This window comes from Pteronotus mesoamericanus, unplaced genomic scaffold (genome assembly GCF_021234165.1).
Source record: "Pteronotus mesoamericanus isolate MK-2021 breed Mesoamerican mustached bat unplaced genomic scaffold, CSHL_Meso_final scaffold_85, whole genome shotgun sequence".
In the NCBI taxonomy this organism is placed as follows: Eukaryota; Metazoa; Chordata; class Mammalia; order Chiroptera; family Mormoopidae; genus Pteronotus; species Pteronotus mesoamericanus.
The window spans coordinates 59895059-59919741 of record NW_026555329.1 but is presented as its reverse complement, the minus strand read 5'-3'; the positions used below and the strand labels follow the sequence as shown (position 1 = coordinate 59919741).

General features: G+C 47.4%; 2 protein-coding genes across 10 annotated transcripts in view; both read left to right on the top strand.

Annotated features, from left to right (window-relative positions):
* Window positions 1–3537, top strand: part of CADPS2 (calcium dependent secretion activator 2) — a 561256-nt gene extending 557719 nt beyond the window's left edge. For all 9 annotated transcript variants that reach the window (XM_054564129.1, XM_054564128.1, XM_054564130.1 and 6 more), the window contains one exon: window positions 1678–3537. In XM_054564129.1, coding sequence (XP_054420104.1) covers window positions 1678–1848 — 171 coding nt within the window. In that variant the 3' untranslated portion in view covers window positions 1849–3537. The remainder of the gene's footprint in view (window positions 1–1677) is intronic.
* A 13310-nt stretch (window positions 3538–16847) lies between these two features.
* FEZF1 (FEZ family zinc finger 1) lies at window positions 16848–19182 on the top strand. Its single transcript, XM_054564208.1, has 4 exons — window positions 16848–17717; window positions 17867–18001; window positions 18252–18384; window positions 18824–19182. Exons 1-4 carry the CDS (start codon window positions 16917–16919, stop codon window positions 19180–19182), a joined length of 1428 nt encoding a protein of 475 aa, XP_054420183.1. The 5' UTR covers window positions 16848–16916.
* Window positions 19183–24683: the final 5501 nt, after the last annotated feature.

The window sequence follows — 24683 nt, the reverse complement described above, 5'->3', positions numbered from 1 at the left end:
CTTCAGATACCATACAGTGTCCCTTACAGTTCAATTTATTTTTGAACATTGGTGGACTTTCAAAAATGAATTCTATTTATAACCACTGATTATCCAAATGAAATAGTATTCATCCTCCATATTTATTTTTGACATATCACTTCTGAAACTTGGAGTGATACCATGGGGCGTAAGTCAGATGAGAGAGGACAGGAAGATAAAATAGGAAAATACCAATGGGCCCGCTGCCTTGTGACAGTTCTCCTTCCCAGAAGCCGGTCTGCAGGCCAGGTGTGTATCAAGGGAATTAAGGTGTCATCCATCAGCACTTCCTACCTCGTGTGAAAAAGCTCTTTGAGTTCTGCCATTGGAATATTATGATATTTTCCTTCTACTGTGTTGAGTGAAATCAAGCATCATTTAACATTAATTTCCAGATATTGGAGTTGTAATATTGGACCATCAAGTACAACATTCCTTCTTATTTGACTGTTTTTATCCATTAAGTGCAAAAAATAAAAGTAAATATGGTTACTAGTAATCAGTGCACATTGATATGTACAGATACTTTGGGCCCAGTTCACTGAAATCTGACTGTTTAATATTCTGAAGCTAACATAGGACAGAGAAAGTATATTTAAAGATATTTAGCTTCCAAAATTGCCTCAGAAACACCTCTACAGGGTGGAAATCTTCACTTGTTCTTTAATCACTGTTCTAACAATAAAATGGTATTTTTCTATTTTTTTTTAAAGATGTTATGTATTTACTTTTAGAGAAAGGGTAAGGGAGGGAGAAAGAGAGAAAGAAACATCTGTGTGTGAGAGATACATCGATTGGTTGACCGTCGCATGCCCAGCTGGGGACCTGGCCTGCAACCCAGGCACGCGCCCTGACCGGGAGCCGAACTGTTGCCCTGACCTGGAACCGAACTGGTGAACTTTCAGTTAGCAGGCCAGTGCTCAGTCCACTGAGCCACATGAGTCAGGGCTATTTCTTCTATTTTTAACATAGAAGCCACCAGATTATAATTTACTGTTTCACAGGAAATGTACATACATGATTTATTAGCCCATCTATGAAAGCGTTATGCCAGAATTTGACAATTCACATTCCAAGGGAATTTCAAAAGGAAAGGGCAACATTCATACAGACATTTAGGTGTACACAAAATTTTACCCAGTGCTACATATAAACAAATTTTATAATTCACAAGTGCTGAAAGTACAAAATTGTTTTATTGATAATAGTATTAATCTCTCTGTATACACCTCCCCAAAAAAGCTAATTCATGTTATAAAATGTTAGGTATTTTTAAATATTAAAGGAAAGGCTCCTCATTTGGAAAACTAAGAATTTTTTTCACATCAAAAATATACATGAGTATATATCATTTTTATCTTTGTTACACATTATCCAAATAGTATGTCCTGAATAATTACTAATGTTTTGAAGAAAAGTTCATTTATCATCTGACAGTTACATTTTGATCTAGTTGGAGTGATTCTAGTTTGAATAGCACTGCCCAATGTCTCTCATTTCATTTCCTCCCCAGAAATATAGCAACAAGATGATTGACAATCTGAAGCCATTAGTGGCTTGTCCTAGATCATTTTGGAAATGCCAACTGACATCCATATATACCCGCATACATATAATCCGTAAGTTATCTAAGCAATTTCTCTCTTCCTCCTCCAGAAAACCTACAGGGACTTCCGGTTGCAGGGTGTGTTAGAAGGCACACTGAACAGTAAGACCTATGATACTGTGCACAGACGGTTAACAGTAGAGGAGGCCACAGCCTCTGTCTCAGAAGGAGGACTTCAGGGCATTACAATGAAAGACAGTGATGAAGAAGAAGAGGCCTGATGGCCTGCTGCTCTACAGGAGGAAGACCTTGACGTTGTTTATTTCCTACCTTGTCCTTGTAGTTACATTGTTTGTCCAAATAAAAATGCTTGTATTTCATTCCACATTTTAAAAAGTAAGCCTGGAAGCAGAAATAAAGGGGAATATGCCAAGTTTTTTTGTTTGTTTGTTTTTGTTTGTTTTGTTTGTTTTTAAGAAGATCAGCCTTTTTTGTGCAGCTTGACCTAAAACAAGCTTTGGCTCTGTGATTGGGACATGAACTGTTTTTTTTTTAAGAGTTGACTTTTTCTGTAATCACATCAAAGCAGTGTCTTGTGTGTGGGGTATGTATTTCTCATAATGCAACATTGTGAGAAGTCACTTCTGATCACTCTACCAGTTGTATTGTACCCTTGTTAAAATGATGTGTACAAAGTTTGTTTTGTAGTTACTTTGTCATTGTGATGTGTTTGAAAACTTTAATTCTTAGTACTTGGAATTATCTGCAGGTATATTCCTGGGCTTACGGGACTGCCAAAGCCAAATATAGACTAGATTATCCAATGCACTTGTGTCTTGTTCCATTCTAAACATTCCTTCCTTCAAGTGTAAAAGGAATCCCCACGTGTGGGTTAGTGAGTGCGCTGCCATCAACATACCAGTACTTTGTTCTCCTAATTGTAAGGGTTTGCAGGCAATAAAAATCCATAACCACTTCTGTATGTATTAGACTTATATAGATTAAATGCTGCAAAAAAAAAAAAATGCTGGCAGTATTACAAACATCCCAACAGTTTGGCTCTGGTTTGTTTCTTGCTTTTTTTTTTTTTTTTTTTGGTCTCATTCACAAGCAAATGAGTAAGATATTAGCACTGCTTTGCACCTAGTAGGCACACACATTCGCTAAGACTTAGGTACTGTGACAGCATATTTCCATAGCAAAGGTAATGTTGACTACATACTCATTTATTGTGTGTTATTCATTAACATTAGGAATTAATGATAACTAATAATCAGTAATAATAGGAATGCTAGTAATGTTAACTAGCAATTGACACATTAACAGTTATTTCTTACCCCAAATTATTTTCTTGCAACAATATTGAAATATAAGTAATATTATTATGCTTTGTAATTTCTCTATGAAGTTTTTTTCTTATTTTTCCCTAAAATATGTTGGCATGTTGCTGCATTCATTCATAAGTAATGTTTATATGAAGTTAATGCAAAATAAGTGGCATTATCCCTGAATTTATGTAAACTTAAGTCCTGAAACTTTGGAAGTGAAAACAGCTTCTTGGGTCTTTAAATTCATTCCCCCATTGATGTTATAAACAGTTACTAGGTACTTAAGCTAGCCCACAAAAATCTGTTTAATCCACAGTTATTTTATAATATTGTTTTGGTTCAATTTCTGGGTTTTAGGGATAAGAAACCGTGTGGTACAAAATCAAAATGAAAGGAGATTTCTTCCCTTCTCCTGGGTTAGAGACTTCCTCTAGGACTCTGTTTTTGAAAGGAAGTTTGTCTCGGAATGCCCTCCCCGCCTCTCCCCACCCTCAGCCCCCTACCGTCCTTTCTTCAAGCCCTCAGGGGTCCAGTCTCCTAAACTGTTCTCCTAAACTTCCCCACCTTGCTGCTTGCTGCACAGTTCAAATTGCTCTATGCTTAGAAATTACCCACCCTTGTTTTTCCCTCAAATAAAATGTCTATTTCCTTGATACAGCTCATCTCAGTGTGACTGACCCATTTTGTCCAAAAGTATGAATGACGGGTGACCCCCTCTTAACCATGTGTATGTGCGTATCTAGCTGAAGAAATAAAGGGGAAAGCCTGTATTTCAGTGGAAAGCACTTGGGGCCTGCAGGAGGGTCTTGCTGCTGGCTTGACCTATTTAACCTGCCTAATGGCCCTCTTTGCTTGTCAGCCTCTTACACCTTCTCTGCAGATTTGGGCGTCCTGCGACCCCTCCCTCTGTACAGATTTCTAAAAGCTCCGTTCGCTTCGCGTCCGCCACTGGCCCCCACATGAAGGTTAACAGCGAAGGCAGGTAGTGGAGATGCTCACCGTTGTATGAGACTAATGACTTTCCTTTAAGCCAAAGAAAGGCGTGTAAAGAGAAATTTCTAAAGTAACTGAAAAAGATGGAAAAGTTGCTTTTGGGTTTTTGCACAGAAATGCTTTTTAACGTAACAGCAATTTGCTTGAAATGACTTAATTGTTCACTAGAATGTGTAACTATTAAGGTGAGTGCCCAAGCATCTGTCTTTTAGAGGAAGCCAAGTGGTGTTATTCTTTTAAAAAGTATTATTTTTAAAAAGGAATTTAATTGGAAACCTAGCAAGTCTTGCAATGAAAGATTTTTTTAATTTTTTAATGAAAATCCCTTTTAACCCAAAAGAAATAGCTCTACCCTCCTAATGACCTTGGCGAAAGGCAAAAAAAAAAAAAAAAAAAATTCACCCCTCGCACAGTTTGGTGAGTGTTGCTGGAGAAAATAGCTTATACAGTTTAATGTCCAGCCGCAATGGGTTTGTTAAAATAACACGTCTAGAAGGAGAATTTCTCCAAACACTTGTTGGAGAAAACTCATGATAATGCTCTTTCCCGCAAAGGAAAAGAACCACACAGAGCTTAATGTAAACCTCTCAGCTCCAGCTGTGGGTCGTTCTTGCATTCACAGATTTTTCCACTTGAATTCGCTTTAGTTCTTGTTCATTGTCCTTCGCTCCGAAGAAAGGATTTCCTGCTACTTTTGCAATAAATGCCCGTGCAAAGTGTCTCTGGGCTCCCACCCCGCCCCCTAGGGTCGTAGCCGGTCCTGGCGCCGCCTCCCTTCCCTGCGGCAACCTGGGGTGAGAGGGTCCTTGAGCCCTGGAAGGTGTACTTGAATGGAGAAGAGGTCGCACGGCTAGCGGCGCTCAGCCGGGAACCCCGGTGCTGGTGCGGCGCTCCGCTTCCCGAGAGGGGCGCGCAACTTTCGAAAACCCACGGGGACCCCAGGCCGGGGCTCTGGGCGCAGGCGGGCGAGCGGCGTCCCTGCGCCCCAGCCGCCACCAGTTAGGTAGATGGACCCGAGGAGGGAGTAGAGCAAGATCCTGGCAGCCTTTATTTCTTACTTCCAAAACAGAAAGTGGAATTTTCCCTAAAGGGAGGTGATAGATCGATGTTCCTGAGTGTTGACGCGTCGCTGGCGCGCGGGCATCTGCTCGGCCGCAGAGCACCCTCGTTGGCCCCGCACGCCGGGCGCCGCTCCCTTCGCAGCAGCCGCAGCCCCAGCGTCAGCCCGCCGCGCAGCTGTGCGGAATTCGGGGGCCGGGCTTGTCGGGGCTCGGGAGGACCGCGTCCATCCTGGCTTTACACTGAGACGTCCTCCCACCCCCTGCCGGGGCCGGAGCAGGCAGAAGGAGGCGAGATAGTCAGCTTTCTCCTTCCAGTCCTGCTCGCTGGCCGGCAGGAAACCCAGGGGAAGGCCCCCGAAGTTCAGTTGGCCCCGGAACTTTGCGGCCGAATTGTGTCCGGTGGGGCTGGGCGCCCGCGCAGAGGCCAGAGGGTCTGGGACCCTGCAGCAGCGACGTCCCCGAAGCCCACGGGTGGGTGGGAGCCCCCGCAGGGAGCTCAGGGTCAGGCTTTCTCCCCGCGCTGGCTGCGACTTGGGGTTCAGAGCTGCCTTAAGCCGCTCTTTCTGGGATGTTGAAAACAGACACTTAAGGCAGCAGAACAGGTACAGCTCTGAGCCTTGGTTCCAGAAGTCACGAGTTTATCCGTGTGCAGCATGTCATTGTTTTAAGGGAGAAATAGGCACGGGACTATAAGTATATACTACCGAGAGAAGAGGAAGTGAGAGAAGAATTCGAAATTTGGTTTAAAGCACCACCCAGAAACCTCCATAACGAGCAGGGCCCTCGGAACTAGAAAAGCTTGGGTCTGAATCCTACCAGCTACCTCTTCCTTGCGTGTGAGCTCTGTGACTTTGGGCAAGTTATTTGCCCTGTCTCAATAAGGAAGGTGATTGCAGGATTAGAGGCATGTAATGCACTGTGGCCATTATTAATTGTTTCTTAATGTAGGGTTGGATTCAGAAGAAATCACGGGAGGCCTGCCCCGGGCACTTGCTCCGCTGGTCTCACCGGCCATTCTTCCTCCTAGGGCGCAGCCAGCCCCGCGGACCCTCAGCCCCGCCCCTGGCGTGGCCGTGGACTGGCTGGAAGTGTCCGGTTCTCCGGTTTTATACGCGGCCCGGCCAGCGCAGTGGGAGGAGAGGAGGGGAGGGGGAGGGGCAAGCCGACTCCTGTTTCCAGAACGGCTGCCACCGCATCGAGCGGCCCCGGGAGCTGAAGTTGGGTGGGGAGGCCGCTGGAGACGTGTCTTGGGGCCTAAGGCAGGAGCATGTTGGTCAGGGGCTGTGAACGCGGATGGGTACGATCTGGGAAGTTCCAGGCCACCTGGGAGGAATCCCAGGCCCAGGGACTGGGCCCGGTAGGTTAAATTTAAGAGAATTTCAGGGGGCAAATCATTGTTCCTTAATGTTTTCCAAAATTTAAAAAGGCCTAGAATGGCGTCCTCGTCTCAGACCAGAGATGCACATACACTTAGCCCTTGGAAAATGCAAAGCAGAACCGAGAGAGCTTCCGCGGAGGCCGCAAGACGCCCCAGCGCGCTCCAAGGGGGCCTCCGCTGGGACGACCGAGCCAGAGCTGTGAGGGAGACAGCCAGCGCCGAGTTCTGCCCCAGAGGGTTGAGCCGGACCTCGTCAGCAACGTGGAGGTCCGGCGCAGGCCCGAGGGCGCGCCCCTGGGTCGCAACCCAGTATGTCTGCGGCGAGGGAGACGTGCTCCCAGGCGGTGCTAGGCCCAGGCACGTGGTGGCCTTGGGGAGGCAGAAACTGGTCACTTGCCAAGGGGTGTGATACCATTTCCATAATTCCTTTAAGGTAGCCTCCCTGCAGCTTCTAAGTTCCAGATCCAGGAAACACAGTTGCACCCCTGCCCCCTGCTGCGGGATACCACAAGGCCTTTAATCTCCGGTGGATGTAATGGTGTGCTTATTTGTGGATGAAAAAAAAAAAATCGTCAGATAAGCATACTCCAGACTTGTCCGCATTCTCCTTCCACATTGCCCATCCCTAGAATCGGTGGTTCTCCGATCAGAGAGGATGTGAAGAGTTGACTTCAAACTCAAGAACCGGCAGGCAGGTTAGTTCCTCCTTCCCTGGCCCTGGCACAGCCTTCCTTCCGGAGCCCCTACACTCAGGATGTACCTTTGCAACAATTGAAAGCGGTGTGTTCGATTTCTTCCCCCCCTCCTGCTCTAAATCAGTTCTGGTCTACCTTTTAACACTACCTGTTCCCTGACATCCAGCAGGTAATACCTCTCTGGGGCGTGGTTGGCAGAAAAGAAAAACTTAAAATGCTGAGGTTTGTTGTTTAGGGCATTGCCTTAAAATGCCAAGGAAGCCAAACTAATTGTTGTTTTGGGAAGAAATTTTGGAGGTATGGAGGTTGAAAATGTTCATGAAAAAAGGATTATGTAGTAAAACATCAGAACCCAACAGAACTGGATTTTAAAAAGTGGAAGGGGAAACATTAAAAAGTCCAGAGCAGTAGCGGATTGTGGCAAGGGAGGGCTTTTGCTAGGTCCTAACCATCCCCCCTCCACCCAAAGCTGGGGTAATAAAATTTTTAAACACACTACAAAGTTGTATTGAAGAAGTTCATTCATTGTCATTCTTTCAAAATGCCCAGTTTTTTGTATATATTACTAGAATAGTGTATCAGAAAATTGCTTAATTTTTAAAATGCATAACTGCCTAAAGAGATGTAATCTGCTTTAATCAAACTGAGCTTTTAGAAAGGCTTCTATGAAAGGTTAATTCGTGAATCTACAGAGGACATTGTCTTCTGGGGAACTGAGGACTGAACGTGGGAAAGCGGACCCCCAAGGTCAAGGAAAGTCCTGGAGGGAGCAAAAGCATAACGTAGCAAATGTGCTTCTGTGTGTGTATTTTAACATTTCCTTGTAGATTACCAGAAGTCAAATCACTGAGAAGGGTTGTTTTTAAGTACAGTTGTCTGAAAAATATTTTGGAAAAGTTTGTAGCTTAACTTTTTAAAAAGGTGATAGATAGCTTTTCCTATGTAATTTTATTTTTAAATCTTTTTTCAATCTCAGAGCCTCCCAAATATGAGATGGGCTTTGATTTAGTGGCATTTTAAAGACAAACTATTCAAGGCAGAGGGGAACGGCCACCATCCTTGGGGGCTAACAAGGAGCCCCCGGTTGTGTGGCCTTCCCCAGGCTGAGGCACCCTGGCAGGAGGCGTCATGGCAAATTGGTTTCATTTATTCCAGCCATCAAAATGTCTGGGACAAATTGATGGTAGGCATACTTAGGAAGAACTTTCTTAGTAGATAAGTTTGTTCTTAATTTGAACAGATAGTTGAAGAAGCCAGCTTTAAAGGAATGGCCAGGAATACTCTAGTTTCTCTTCAGATCGTATAAATCTTTTGCCTTTTATTAAAAGGTTGGTTAGGGACAGGGGGGAGGGATGGGGATTATATTTTACCCTTTATGGGCCGCAGTTGGGTGTCAAGTGGGGGCTAACTTCACTACATACTTTTAAAAAATGGAACTTTTCTCAAGCCCCTGCCCTACAGATTTACTTAGGAACCCTAAAAAGTAATGCATAACAATAATTGCAAACTACTAGTGGATTGAATCGAATGTTAGAGAACATAGCCAATTTTGCACATGGGTATTGCAGAGAAAAGGGAAGCCTGAGTAATAGTAAGATGCAGAAGGCAGAGGCAGGAGGAGAACAGCCCTTGGTTTCCGATAGTCAGCGACCACTACCCTGCACCTAAACCAGAGGGGAGGGCTCCGCTGCTCACCCAGGGCTGGGGCCGGACTCGGCAGGGGCACAGCGCAGGGCCGCCGGGCGCCTGCGCAGCTGTGGGACCTCGTGGCGAAAATAAGGAGACCCTGGGAACCCACGAACTTTGTCCCTGTATTTCCTCTTGCCCTGTGTTCTACAGTGAATCCTTAGGAAAACACTGCAGGTAGGGCTCCAGAATTTTCCAGAATTTGAATTCACTAGTGGCATCTGAGTTCAGGGGGTGAAATCTAATCATAAAGGCAGCGACAGGAGTCACGTCTGTTTCGTAGCTGCCACGTTTCACTTCTCCATCTTATACATTTGAGCCGGTCAGTTAGAGCCCAGTTGATAGAGGTGTCTTTCAGTGGGTGTGGCCTTACTTATTTGGGGGAAATAACAAGTTGGAATGTCCTATGAATATCAAAGGGTAATGGCTTTGCTTTTCAAATAAAACGCTGATGTCAGCCCAGTACACGGGGACAGATCCTGTGGAAAGTGACAGGCCCCACTTATTATCACTTTCACCACCTTTTGAGCGCAGCTCCTTTTAATTTTTAAAACTCCTTTGCCTTTAGTAAGAAATCGAAATCGACATGATTAAAGCCATTTCCTCTGTCTCTTCCTTTCTTCTCCCTCTCTGTCCCTCTTTTCAATAGTGGTGTGAAAGTTCAGTTATTTTCAGTTGTGAGTAAAAAGCTCTGGAAATCAGCGAACGTGCCAGCACTGGGAACATATCCAGGCTCATGGTGCGAAAATGGAATATGTTCTGTTGAATTATTATTTTTGTCCTTTAGGTTTACATCTACGCCCTTGTATTATGTAAATTTCTGAGAAGCTGTGAATCACAGGGTTAGGAAGAGGAGGGTTCCCCAACCCACATGGAGCAGAACAGACCCCGTTCAGTTTTTGAATGAGTCACAGCCCTGTTTCTTCCACCGCCTTTTACCCAGAACCAGCTCCCCTCCCCAGCCTCGACCCTGCGGGCCAGGAGGGGTGCAGGGCCGCTCTCCGGCCGTGAGCCGCGTGGGTGACAGCAGCCGGCTTGCCCCTGGAGGTCACCGCGGGCCTCAGGATGCGCTTCCCGGTTGCCAGCGTCACACCGACGCGGGACACTTCACGCTTCGATGTTTCCAGGACCCTCTTCCTCCTCGAGACTAAAGGAAGACTCTAAGAGTGGGCCCCACGGTCGCGGAATTCAAAGAATTAACTGAATTTTTAATTAAGAAGAGGCGGTGGGAAGAAAAATGAAAAATGACTTCCAAATGAGTCCAAACGTAAGGCAGCAATGACTTAACATTGTAAAAGTTAACGAAGATTCCTTAGTGCGGGATCAAGCTGCTTCTTGGTATTTTCTCAGCGTGATGTTAAGGCTCAACTCTTGAAACCTGCACAGCGCCTGTAGGATCTGGTCTGAGAAGGCCTGAAGGGGAGAGGGAGGGCGGAGCCGCAGGGGAGCGCCCACCCCACCAAAAAGGGGGGGCCGGCCAGTCGCTGAGCGTCCTCTCCCCTTCAGGACCTTGGAACCTGCGGGCGGAGGCCGCGCGTGTCTGTGCGCAGTCGTCAGCTGTCCCATCTCCTCTTTGCGAGGGAGAGAAGGGCTGGACAGCGAGATCGGGAGCTGGAATGAAAGGACAAATTGGAGGGTGGGCCCAGAGGGGAAGGTGGAAGGAAACTGTCTTAAACAGAAAACTCTAGTTAAAAAATGCTCTCGCTTTCCCCGGGACCATCGGGAAACTCCAGGGGCCTGGGAGGATTGGCGGGGGCGGGGAGGAGCGCACAAAAACACGGTACCTGACAACGGACTTCACGGGGTTTCGGAGCGGGTACTCAGAGGCGCCCCTCCCCAGCCCCCGTTTAAAATTGGCTTAAGGAAGTGTTTTCCGGGACACTCAAAATGACAGGCAAAATTAATAAAAAGATGCTCTAGTTTCTTCTGGGGCGTGACACAGCGTCAGGCCTGTTTTCTTTCACCTGCCAACCAGATTAAATGACCCTTCAGTTATACTGAGTCGTCAAAGCAAGTCTATTAGCGAATGTTTTGTTCAAAAACTTCTCAAAACAGGAGTTCTCGGCCATCTGTTAGTTGGTCTTTAAACCCGATCCCCCACCTCCTCCAGAAACTCTTCGGAGCGCCCCCTCCTCCATCCTGCGCGCGGGTCCGGGGGCCCAAAGCGGGGCTGCCGCCGAATTCGCGGGAGTGCGGCACTGGGCGGGGTGAGAGGCAGGAACTCGATCCAGACCGGGGCCCCCACCGCCCGGAGGCCGGAGGTCAGACCGACGGGGTCGGCGACCTCTCGGCGCAGGCGGACCCGGCACCGGAGGCTTCGCAGGGCGCGAGAGCCGGGACGGACGAGCGCGGCCGGGACCGCGGGAGTGCGCCCCAGGCCCCGGCTCCCAGCCCCTCCAAGCGGCTGTGTTCACCACCCCGGGTTTCTGCGGGCAGCCTCCCTGAGTCCCGTCGCCCTCGGCCTTGCCGACGTCATTTGAATTGTTTCGGACTCGTGAGCAAGAGTCAACAAGTGGAGAGCTCGGCCGGGAGAGTTGTCCGCTTTTCTGATTCACTTCGGGCTTCCATTAAATGGCCCTGGTCGGGCCACGGCCTGGTGAGTGCGGCGGGCGCCTCAGCTCCGGCTCTCCCAGCGGGAACGCGGTTCCTCCGGGCGGCCCGAGCCAGGCCCACCCACGCCGCGGTGGTGTGCGGGCCCGGCAGCCGAGGGCGGCCCTCCCGGGCGGAGCGACCAGCCGCCCTTTCCGGAGGTAACTGAATTTATGGACGGCTCCCAGACATTTCTGCTTATAAAGATTTTAATGTACCTCTATTGCTTCTCCATTCTTTTTAAGCTCATCCTTCTCTCTCTGTTAGTTGAATCTGTATTATGGACTTCTATGTCATAAGAAATAAGGGAGAAAGTTTGAAAATAACATTAAAAATGCTCTAAACCTCGTGGATAGATTCAAGGACAAAGTCGCGCTCTGTGTTGAATATAGTTTTTATTTTGACCACCAAGTGAGTTTTTAAATTTATCCAGGGGCTGCTGCAAAATGCTAATCAGCCGATTGCACTAACCGGCTATCCGCGTAGGCCCAGAGAGCACAGCGGTGGTGGGGGAGGGGAGGGGATTGCCTTCAAATCGTTCACTCCCTAGGTTTCAATAACACCGGCAACTGCAAGAAAAACTTTGTTGGTTTTGGTTGCTTGACTTCTAGGCAGCTCCTCGAATAACTTGGAGAAATTGGGTTGCTTGTTTATAAACTTCTCCATCAAGTCCTGTTTCGGAGCCTGGCAGTCTGGAGTGAACACGCCAAACAGGCCTGCGGGAAGGGCGAGAAAAGGCCCAGCGTTAGCGGAGAGGCAGAAACAAACCCCGGGTGGGAGATCGCGGTTGGTAGGGCCTGCCACTCATTAACAGTACTCACCCTTGGGGCTCTTCATTTACATTTACAAACTGATTTAACACGTAAATGTTGATTGGAGAAGAATAATTTCACAAGGTTTAAAGGGAAGCTTTAATATAAAAGATAACAGTAACCCACATGTCCTTCCCCAAAAGGAAGGATTATAAATTAACTGGGTCCCCTCCTTTACTCCTGACCTGTAATACTGCCTTTCACATGCTATACAAAATTAGCCAGACTTCTTTATAACTAAAAGCACAATAGCACATTAGTCATCTTAAATCTGAGCTCTGGCCCAAGTGCTGGGGGGCTGGAAAGTTAGTTCTCACTGTGTATTCCTTTACTGATAATACTCAAGGCTCTTTCCCTGAATCTTGCAGACCCTTCCTCTTTGTATCCTATTCCATCAACTCTGCCTCCTTCACACACCACAAGAAATAACAGAACAACAGTCAGAGATAACAACTGAGAAAAACTAAAGGAGAATTTAGGAATGTTTTTCCCGCCTCTGGAAGGAAGAAGGTACATTGCTTCTGGTGCTAGTTATTAAACAGGAAGAATGTGGATGACCCTGAATGCCTGGAGAGGGGGGTTCCTCAGAATAATAGTCTTTTCTCCCTCCTGTAGCTCCAAGTAGCTAATTGGAAGCACAGAGAAAACAGATTGTTGCTTGTGATGAAGAGGCAGTAGTCGTGGATGTTGGAAAGTCCTGAAAATCCTAAAAACATGATCAAGGATGAGCTAATGCACTTGGCAGAAAATTGGATAAATTATAATATTTCACAATTCACTTTTTATTTTTAAAAATTCCACAGTACTTCATGACTTATTAAGAAGAAGAGATTAAAGATTATGGATTATTTGGTAATTGATGGCTCTATTATATTGCCTATTAAATCAGATTGCAGTAATCTTGATCAGAAATCACATTTACTGTATGCAAATTAAAAGCCTGTGGAAATTATTCAAGTTCTTGAGTAATATCAAGAACAAAGTTTAGGAAGCACTGAAATCAAAATTAGATGCTCTAGGGAAAAGAGGACTTTAAATCAGTTTAGAGGAGTGGAGCTTTTTTCTTATTTTCTCAGAAGGTCTTAACTTGGAGTTTGTTATCTGGTCTCTTCATATCAAAGACTTCTCTGCTTCCCTCGAAACATCACATGCAGCACAAAAAGCACACACTTAAAACTTGCCTTCCACATGGACTTAAGTGGGTACAGAGGGCAAACAAATAGTGCCTTTCCCTGGTTGGAAAGGGTGGGACCCTTAATCATCAGCTCTGGCCAAACAAGGGGGAATTAGAGGATTCTTTAAGAAAAACCAAAGAAACTATAACGGAGTTTCTTTTTCGCCATTACAAAAACAAACAAGGCTCCCTTGCATTCTCAATAAACAATTTTTAAGTGTTGAACAGTTTTAGAAGCTTCTACGTTTTCCACATATGCTCTGCTTTTATGGTGGGTTTTGTTGTTGTAATTTTTCAAGTGTGTTTGGGAGAGAAAACAAATACTGGAGAGACTGACAATAAGATGGAGGCCTTTCCTAAATTACATTTTGCATTTTGTTTAAGGCAATCTTTATTCAATAGAGATTTTTTTTTTAAAATTAATACCTGCTGTAGGTTAGGCGTTGACTGGAAAATACTCATTCACAAATCTTAGAATATCAAGACCTGGATTTATAAAGCACCTCTTCAGTCTTTAGGATTAGGAGGCTCAGGTCTACAGTTGAAAGGGAGGGCATAATTGCTACTTTGTGATATTTATTACTCAAATGACACTATACCTTCAAGCACTTGTCAAAAAGGCAAATAAAGACGAGTGAAAAACAAACTACTGAAATATTAACTATACAAAACGCTATAACCCTTAGGCAATAACTTTCCTTTTTTTAGAAAAGGAGAAATTTACTGAGATCAGATCAAGGCTCTTTGCCCTTTAGAAGGGAGTCGGGGAGGAGGAAAAAAGGGAGAGGGAAGGACAAGCGACAAACATAAAATAAACTGGCAGCATTCAGTCAACTAGGCAGGTAACTCTACGGAAGCGGCGAGGTGTACAAATCTGCCGGGTGCGCCAAAGCTTTCCAGAGCCACAGTGTTTCGTGCTTCCTTGCTTTTTCCTTTAAACCTGGGCCTCTGTCTCAGAGGTGCAATAGGAGGGGAACTCTACGTTGTTGGGAATCGGCAGGTAGGAAAGGAAACCTGATTCTTCCCAAAAGGCTGCAATTAAAATCTTAACCGCGACCCATCTGTCGTGGGACGACCCGCCCCCTTCCCGTGGCTAAGCGGTCCGGCGCTCTTTGTCTGAGCTGGGGAGAAAAGGAGACAGGTTCTTCGGACTCAACAGCAAACGGAAAGAACGTTTCCAGCCTGGGCGCGCCCTGGGTGCCTGTGGCCAAGCCGGGAACCGCTCCGACGTTGCAGTGGAGGTGGGGCGCCTCTTTCCGGACTCGGTCCTTGCGCTCTGCGCTCTCCTTCTGCACGTCTCTACCGCAGCTCCTGTCCGTACAGCCCGAAGCCATCCCGAGACCCGACAGGAGGCACTTCTAGGCCTAGTCGTAAGGCCGGTTGCATCTCCCACCTGGCCCTCTGGCTGCTTTCACCCTGCAATAGGACTCAAGCCTCCCCCTACTCTTTTCCTCGGCAATTAGGTTTCCCACCACCCACCTAGCTGCTCAGCTCCGGTCCTGAGCGTCAGGCGCAGTTCCAGCCCAGGCTCTCTTCGTGCCCACCCCTCTCGGCTCGCCTCACGAAAGCCAGAGTGAGTGTCCCCTGGCAAGTGCTGGGCAATGAGGTAGGGAAGAGGGAATATTTTGATGTCGATTCCTCCAGACTTCTTCTTCTTCTTTGGTGGAATTGCTCAGGGGGTCAACAATCGCAGCGGTTCTAGTGGGCTCCCAGTGCAGAGCCTTTCCACAGGCGCCCACACCCGCTTGGCCCGGTGTCTGGTACTCGACACCACCCGTTCTACACGCACCCACGTGGGGGTTAACTCACCAGACAGCACCCTGGGTTGCTGCGGACCGCCACTCACGGGCGTGCGGGACTCGAGGCCCTTGCTGGAATTGCGATCCAGCCCTACTCTGTCTGCGGGCGGGGGCTCGCGGCCTCCAAATTCTCCCTTTGCTGCCGCCAGTGCACGCCCAGCCCTGGCACACCTGACCTCAGGGCTAAACTCCGCACACTCGCCGGCGGGCAAAGGGGAGGGACAAGGAGGGCGCGCGCCGTTGCACCCTGCGCGCTCCGGGCCGCGCCCGCCTAGGCGGCGAGAACCCGCGCAGCGGGAGTCGCCGTCACTGGAGTCTTCCAGAAACACTCCACGCATTCTACCACTCCGACGCTCCTCCCTGTACGTTTCGGCGGGGTCGCCACGCTCGGATGCCGCCTGGAAGCGCTGCGTTGAAGGAGCAAGGGCTCCGCAAAGCTCTGGGAGGCGGAAGCGCGGCTGCGGCCAGAACTCGCGAGCCGGCAGGTGGCGGAGCCGCCGCTGGGCGGTGCACACGCAGCAGCGCTGCCGCCTGCGCTTTGAGAAATCTTGCGGACACTAGCAATTGCGAGGTTGGGGGAGGAAATCAATAAGTTGTTTCCCTTTTCCGCTCCACATTCAGAATCTAATATGCTCTAGCGAGCTCTAGTGAGCGCAGGCACTTAAGGAAATACTCTTTCCGGGTCCTCGATGGAAACGCATAACAGCGCGCCTGTGTTTCTGTGTTGCGGGGTTGGGTTCCGGCCCTAACCTGGGTTTCTTTCGGTGTGACACCGCTTAGTCCTTGCCGCTCCTCCTCAACTTTGTGGATGGAGCGTGTCCCGGCATCACGTTTACAAAACCACAAACACATAACAAGCCTCCCAAGGCCTTTAATTCTCAGGGGCGTTTAGAGAGGCCAGTTACCTGCTGGCGTCTTCCAAATGGTCCGGGCTCCATTCTGGCACAGGGACTGCGGGAAGCCGGAAGGGACGCAGCCCCGGGCCCTAGAGGAAGAAAGAGAGCTGCGAAGGAGACGGCGCGGCTCCGACCCGGGACCGCTTCAGCCTGGCGGAACAATGTGGGGAGAGCTGGGATTCCGCTGCCGGAGGCTTCCTGGCCGCCGCTTTCTGAAGCCTGGAGTTTGATAAATATAGCCTGGCGTTTGCCCCTAAATTAGACTCCGTTTCCTTATTTAGCCCTTGCACAATGATTTTAGATGATGTCACTTAGAGCTAAACGAGAAAATTGATCTAAGATTTGCTTGGCGTTTAAAGCCTGGTTAAACAGATTGAGAATTAAAAAGCCAGAGGAAAAAGCTAAGGGGTGGGGAGAGGGGGAGGTGGGGGAGAGTGGGGGTGGAGGGGGGTGAAGTGTGCGCCCTGCAAAGTTGTGCGCTGAGGGGAGGGCGCGCGGCCAGGCGCACAGCGCCCCCGCCCCCTGTGGGCGGGAGAACCTCACTCACCAATGAAAAGTAGTCAGTGACTGCAGAGAAAAAAAAAAAAAGTTTTCCTGTTGACTGTTGGAAGCGAATTGAGCAATTATCTAGTTTACCTTCTCCTCTTGGAAGTTAACGATTGGCGAGATCTTGGCTGCGTTATTGACACAACACTTTCTATTGATAGAAATAAGTAGTGATTGTCCCCGAGTCATTGGTGCGCCAAGAACTCTGAGATGGGCTGGCAGGAGTCCATTGGGCTGGGCACGCAGGTTCGGCTGGTGATGCTGGGGAGGAGGAGGAGGAGGCTGCTGGTGGTGATGGTGCCCGTCCCCCTCTCCGCAGGTCTGTGACAAGCAGGGAACGAGGCAACGACAGCGCAGCCTGGCCCCGGCTGACGGACGCTGGCGACTCAGACATGGACAGTAGCTGCCACAACGCGACTGCCAAAATGTTAGCGACTGCTCCGGCCCGGGGCAACGTGATGAGCACCTCCAAACCCTTGGCTTTTTCCATCGAACGAATCATGGCGCGCACCCCCGAGCCCAGGGCCCTGCCAGTCCCCCACTTCCTTCAGGGAGCTGCGCCCAAGGGGGACGCCAAACACTCTCTGCATCTTAACTCGTCGATCCCCTGCATGATCCCCTTCGTGCCTGTGGCGTACGACACGGGCCCCAAAACTGGAATGACGGGCTCGGAGCCACGGAAGTCGAGTCTGGAGGCTCCGGCGGCCTCCGCAGCGGCACCCGCAGCGCCCGCGTTCAGCTGCAGTGACCTGCTTAACTGCGCACTGAGTCTTAAGGGCGACCTGGCCCGCGACGCGCTGCCACTGCAGCAGTACAAGCTGGTAAGGCCGCGTGTGGTCAACCATTCTTCCTTCCACGCCATGGGGGCCCTGTGCTACCTGAACCGAGGTGACGGCCCGTGCCACCCGGCGGCCGGCGTTAACATCCACCCGGTGGCCTCCTACTTCCTCAGTTCCCCTTTGCACCCGCAGCCAAAAACGTATTTAGGGGAAAGGAATAAACTGGTTGTGCCGGCGGTGGAGAAGTATCCCTCGGGAGTAGCTTTCAAAGACTTGTCCCCGACTCAGCTGCAGCAGTACATGAAAGAAAGCGCCCAGCTTCTGTCGGAAAAAATCGCTTTCAAAACCTCTGACTTCAGCCGAGGCTCTCCTAATACCAAACCCAAAGTTTTCACTTGCGAAGTGTGTGGAAAGGCAAGTATTGTAAAGAAAGGAGGTCTCCTTTCCTCCCTTTCCCCTTTCCTTCCCTTCCCTCCTTTCTTTTAAATTTTATTTTGTCATTATTTGATTTGATTTCCAAGTACGCGTTGAGCTAACCTGTTGTATTTGTGTTTAACTTTAAGGTCTTTAACGCGCACTATAACTTAACCCGTCACATGCCGGTGCACACAGGAGCCAGACCCTTCGTTTGCAAAGTGTGTGGAAAGGGTTTCCGGCAAGCCAGCACGCTGTGCAGGCACAAGATCATTCACACCCAGGTGTGTTCTTCTGAGCCGGTTTCACCTGGTTACCTCGGAACGGTTTGTAGAAAATGGCGGATAAACCCTTACTCTTTAGCGTAAGGTTTGTTTAAAATGTGTTAGCTGGACACGGGGAAATGCCATGTATTGTTTGCCTTTGTTCTGCTTGAAAGCAGGAGAGAGAGCATTACTGTATGTCTGAGTTTGCAGGACTCCACTTAATAACAAAAATATCTTAACCTCTTTGCTTTTCCTCCCTTCCGCTTAGGAAAAACCTCATAAATGTAACCAGTGTGGCAAAGCTTTTAATAGAAGTTCCACTTTAAACACGCATACCCGAATACATGCAGGCTACAAACCGTTTATATGTGAATTCTGTGGCAAAGGATTTCATCAAAAAGGTATTGAACCAGGGAGATGCCTTTCGCTGTAGTTTGACCGCAAAACCCTCACCGTCCCGGCTTACTTTAGGAAACGATTTTTAAAGTGCAGCTAGTTTACTGGCGCATGTGTTGCCATCCAGCCTCCGACCCACAAGCCTGATGAGTTTTAGAGAAAGGCAGGGTGCATATACCGATGGGATATTTTTTCTTAACCACTTGCTCTCGTTTTAGACAATTGGGTTAGTGAATATATATTAAAGTGTGGATGGAAGGGCCTCATTGTCGATGTTTATAAGTAAACTGGGGGAGAGACGTGCAACAGGGAGCGCAACCCTGCACCGGCTGCCTGTCGGAGCGGTGGCGGCTTTTCCTTTTGCCTCCTTTTTCTTCTACCTTCCACTCCTTCCTTTTCGAGCTCTCTTTTCAGATCCACATTCCTGTCATTCATCTTTTTCAGGGAATTACAAAAACCACAAGCTGACCCACAGCGGGGAGAAGCAGTTCAAGTGCAATATCTGCAACAAGGCTTTCCACCAGGTTTACAACCTCACCTTCCACATGCACACACACAACGACAAAAAGCCCTTCACCTGCCCTACATGCGGCAAGGGATTTTGCAGGAACTTTGACCTCAAGAAGCACGTCCGCAAGCTGCACGACAGCAGTGTAGGAGTAGCCCGCCCGGCTGCTTGGGAGCAGGGCGCGGACCAGCAGCCGCCTCTGCAGCAGCCTACGCCCTCCGCGACGCTGCCGCCTCTGCCGTCCCAGCTGCCCCCTGGACCCCTGCAGCCCGGGCTTCATCCGAGCCACCCGTGATCAAGGCCAAAGTCCCTTCCTAGACCCCTCGGGCTCCCCACTACTGAGGGTTCGGCAGAGCAGAGCTGGACCTCCCGATCCAAGCTGGTCTGCAGAACCCAGGACATGTTGGGTCCCGCAGGTTGGCCCCACAGGCTGGTGCCGACCAGAAGCCTCTGCATTCCCCAGCCTTTTGCCTCTTGCATGCACCTGCTAAATGTTTTTGTGTATTACATTCTAATATATAGGCACTAACAATTATGAAAATTGTGGGTTTTGTTTTTCTGACTTTTTTATTTTTAATTTGGAAAGACTTTTCATCTTGGGTGGAGAGATGGTGTTTTGTTTTGTTTTAAACAATTTTTTTTTTGCTGTATTTATTGAAACCTGTATTATCTTACCCAGGAATGCTGCACCATTTTCATTTTATTATTGTATATATTTCCATTGTGTTGATTCTGTGGTCTCAAGATGCCTGCCGATTGTTTATAATCATTTCCTCTTTCCCTGAAGTAACAAAACGCTGTGTGTATGTTATATATACACGCATAGATGAGTATACCTATAAAGGCACATTCCACACTGAGCACACACATACACATCAAATAAGTGTGATTCATTATGGATGAATTTGAATTTTGGTTTTGATTCTTGCACGGGGAAAATGGATTCATTGACTGTTGGAAATAAATACATGGAATGTGCTTATTTAATCAACAGCTTCAAGGCTCTGTTTATATTATTCAGCCAGAGATCCCTGACTTGACCTTCTCATCCTCCTTTTTAAAAGTTCAACTCTGTATTGGTACCACCTAATGTTTGATCAGCAAACTTCACCAAGAGCAAATGAGTTTCTCCCAACAGTTATGACTTTGGTAAAGTAATGAAATTTTCTAGAGCTCAGAGACGGAAAATGTGGAGTTTTGTAACAGATCCATAGCTTTGTCCTGGGCCATCTGACATGCCTGTAGTGCCTGGGAGACACGGACACCTCCCTGGGAGATGTGTGTAACGTCCGTCTCCACGGGCGCTGAAACCAAACCGTGTGGACGGTTATCTATTGTTTGCATCCTGAAGGGACACACTGATTTGTACACAGTTGGCAAAGAGAGCCTCCATGTTTGGAGGTGTGTGTATGTGTTTATAGAAGAATATACTTCCATTCAAGGAGGAAACATGGATGAAAACCAAATTGTGGCGGGTGCCAGGTCCTTGAAATGCTTCAAGTGTTAATCAGCAGTTCTGCTGTGAGCTTGGGCTCTCTTGTTTTCTAACTGCAAGTCTCTCCTGTTTTCTTGCCAAAACAGTGAAACAACTGCTAAAGACTTTAATTAAGAGGGGTAATTAGTTCAGATTTATCAAAGACCGGTTGTTATACTATTAGCTGTTCAGTAGAAGCTGCCAAACAAGCTCACAGCCCAGCACGGCCATCGCGCTGCACTGGGGCCACAGCCGGGGAGAAAGACTGGGGGGAGCCGGTTAGGGGTTCCCGCCTCGGCCGCCCGCGGCCCCTGCCGCCGGCTAGCCCGGTGGGTGGGTCTCTGCCTCTCCCTCCGCCTCGCGCTCCCGCAGGCACCGCCACAGCAGAAATCCACAGTGGATCCGCACAGTGAGCGCAAGCCCTGGAGAGCCCAAGGATTTCCTTCCCGCGCACAGGGCGGAGCGCCCAGAGTGTGCAAGAGAAGTACCACGAACGCGTTTAAACGTGGGGTTCCCCCCTCACCTTTGGATTTCTTGCTGCGCTCAAGGAAATGCGGCACCAGGCTGAGACCCACAGGAGGACAGACCGAGATGGGCTGGGGGTACCTCAGGGGCGAGGCGACAATTTCCTTGGCAACCAGAACCCTCATTTCAAGGCGGGGAAGGATTGATGGCTGCCAGTGTCTAGAGCCAATGACCTGAGCGGCTCCTTGGAGGCCCGAGAGGCAGTGGGGTGACAGAGCGCCGGTGGGGGCGACCGCGGGCGAGTGGGTGAGCGGTCCCTGCGGGTCGTCCAACTCAAGGCCCACTGGAGTCTCTTTTGGGGTGGAGGTGCCGGAGACAGGGTCCTGGGAACAGGGAAGCGCCGATTCCACGTGTAGACTTCGGGGGCCAGAGCTACCTGCTCTTGCCCCAGGACGTGAGTCCTTCATCGCCCTTCACCATCCCCTGGCCCTGGGGCCCTAGGGCTTTTAAGTCCCTGCCCACCAATCATTAGATAGAATACCTTCCCTGCACCTGACCCGATCTGTGTTGGATCTGACTTCGGAAAGAAGGTAGTTCTGGAACTCCATAGTTGGGTGTATTCTGAATCTGAGCTGCTGGCAGAAGTGCCATCCCTCCCTGAGTACCGCAGCCGACAGGAAAGGCTTGTCCCAGGGGTTGGCCATGTTCCCACACTGTTGCCCACACCACAGAGGGACATGCCCCTTAGTTTATGGGTAACAACCTTTTGGCGGTGGCTAAGTCAGACCCTGAAAGCACTAATTCTCATTGAGTAAATAGAATGAGGTCAGGGGTCATTGTATGGGGCAGAAAATGGCCTTTGCTTGTTGAACTTATTCTCAATAGTTTTGTGAACTCCTTAAAAACCCAGTATGTAATTCTTCCAGGCTTTCACAGTGACACGATTTTACCGGTGGAAAATGTAATGAGCATTGCTGAGGAAAATTACGAAGCCATAAAATACTTCCAGTTAGGAAGTAGCTAAATGGTGGTCCCAACTCCTAACACATCCTAGTATGCTTTGACTTACACTGGAAAAAGAAGTATCCTGTGGAAAGGTAAAATTGGTCAGTGGGGGAAGGAGAAGAGAGAGAGAATGAGAATCTGTAATTGTAATCTGGAATGGCTGTGCGTAGGTCTAATTTGGGAGGGTGCAACAGTTACAGACAAGGCAGGCAAAAGGAAGCTGTTGTCTCTTTGAGTAGCCTGAAGTGGTGGTGATTAAGTAGGAGAAGCCAAAAGGAAATTCTCTAAACTAAGCACTCAAGAGATTACTTGTCAGGAGGTGAATTATCAATAAACTTTGATTTATGACAAGGCTGTTAGAGCTCACTAAACAGAATATCCTTAAAGATAGTATGGCTTCAGAGATTAAGTTAGAGGTGGTAAAAATGGATGAAGAGGAATACTTAGCTACTAGTCAATGAAAGACCTTCACAATTCTCTCTCCTCTAACAAATATTAAAAGGTGATCTTTCCTCTTTGCTATCTAACCTGTGTGTATCTGTGTGCTTATATAAGTGTCTGTGTTTGTTCAGGAAACGTGTATCCTAAAACTATACATAGCAAATTGGCTGACCGCAGTCTACCTTCTTTCTACCAGATGTGACAGATTCACATTTAGTAAGGCAGAGTGGCCAGTGTTCAGATCGCCTGCAGAGAGAAACGGTTTAGCTTCACCTCTCTCTGTTGGAATTGACCTTTGGTACAGAGGAAGGGGGCCTGTGGGGCTGCAGGACCAATTTTAGAAATGTACTGACCTGGAGCCTCATACTTTGTTCAGTTTTTGGAATCGGGACATAGAACAGAATGAATAATGCACATACTTCATTCCTACTGGTTTTATTTATTTATTTTTAAAGGTTTACTTTATTTTCATTTGAGAGAGAGGGCTAGGGAGAGAGAGGAACATGGATGTGAGAGAGAAACACCAATGGGCTGCCTCCTGCACAGAGCATCCCCCCACCTCCACCGTGCCCTTCCCCAAAGGGGGGTCAAAGCTTGCAACGTGGGCAGTGCTCCGACCAGGAATCAACCAGGACCTTTGGGTTACAGGGCGGCTCTCCCACCGACTGAGCCATACCATCTAGGGCCCTGCTGATATTATTTTAACAAACAACCTTAATCCTGAAATCCAATAACTTCTTTCCAAAGGATAGAGTTTGTTTAGACTTTCAAAATTTTAGTTTGAGAACAAGATTGTGCAAGATTAAGACTAAGGTGTCAATTTCTCAGTAGTAAATGAAAACATTACTTAAGAGCTTCATCAAAGTTACTTGTTGGTGAAGTCTGAAGCTTGGTGTGGTTCTTAGAGAGCTTTGCTTCTTTCTAAACGTGGAAGAAATGAATCCATAAGACACAATGGAACCATAATTCTCCGTCATAATGCACCCTGTTTGATAGATACCCTTTACATAAGTGGCAGTTAGCAATGTCAGAAATCATCATTTGTTAGATTTAGTGACAACTCAAAGCATTTACTAAATTATAACTCTAATGGGTTTACTTTGTCTTTGTAAAGTATTCATTCCAGAATATATAATATGAAAAATAAATTATTGCAAATTCAAATTTAGGGAAGAAACAAAAACATTTTCTTTATCACTTTCTAAACCCTTGCAATGGGTAAATCTTTGTTACACATCGAGTTTGTAATTTTAGGGGATTATGATTCACTCTGTTACCAAAGAGTGCATTTCTATTATTTTAAAGTTATTATTAGTTCTTAATCCTCACTTGAGGATATGTTTGTTGATTTTTTTAAGAGAAAGAGGAAGGGGGAGAGAGAGAAAGGGACATTGATATGAAAGAAACATCTACCCACTGCTTCCTGTATGTGCCTGAACGGGGATTGGGGATGGAAGGAAGTGAGACCCAGGTATGTGCCCAGGCTGGGAGTCAAGCCTACAACCTTTTGATGTACTACAGGACCAGGCTTCAACTGACCGAGCCACTGGCCAGGGCCAAACTGCATTTTTAACCATGAAAATGAAAAACAAGCCTAAATCTCAAGGGATAAAATTATGAAATTGTTGACTGGTTCCAAAGATTTTTTTTTAACCAGATAAAACATTGTGAGTTTTTTTGCCATGATTTGGCTGAAACCACATATTACTTTCGCACTAGAAATTATGTGTGTTCATTAAGTTAGTTTAAAACCAAAAAATGAACCATATTTGGAAGTAGAATATACCTTATGAATTTCATTGTTTCTAGAAATCAAGACATATGTCCATTCCAACTCCAGGGCAGACTAACTAAAAACAAATAAAGATATATTAATCAACACACTGGTAATTTGCATATTCTTGGTGATGAAACAATGCCAGTTCAAGCCAGCATAAGTTATCTCACTCCAAGTGATAAAGAAGAAGAGGAAGCCTGGTGTTTAAATGTCTTTGATAGAACAATCTACCGTTGTTACGGGGTTTTGCTTGTATTGTGACATGTTGCCCATAATACACTTTGAGGAAAAGTCAAAATCTGTCATGTACTTGAAAGGGCAAAAAGTTATCACAAATAACCATGTGCATTTTCTGGTCAAGTTTGGGGTGACATGGGTGTTGAATGAGATCATGTTGCTATTGGTCTTATGGAGATTAAGTTACTAAATGGAGATGAAATAAAATTCTGTCAATACAAGCCTCCAGGGCTAATATTTTGCTGTCAAACAAACAAACGTTTCTCATGGGTACAAATGTGTGGGAATGGGAAGAGAAAGCATCCCGATCAGTTCCTCACTGGAGCTAGAAATATCTCACAAAGTGAATATATCTGTTTGATTTAACTCTGTTCCTCATGATAACAATAATATAGTT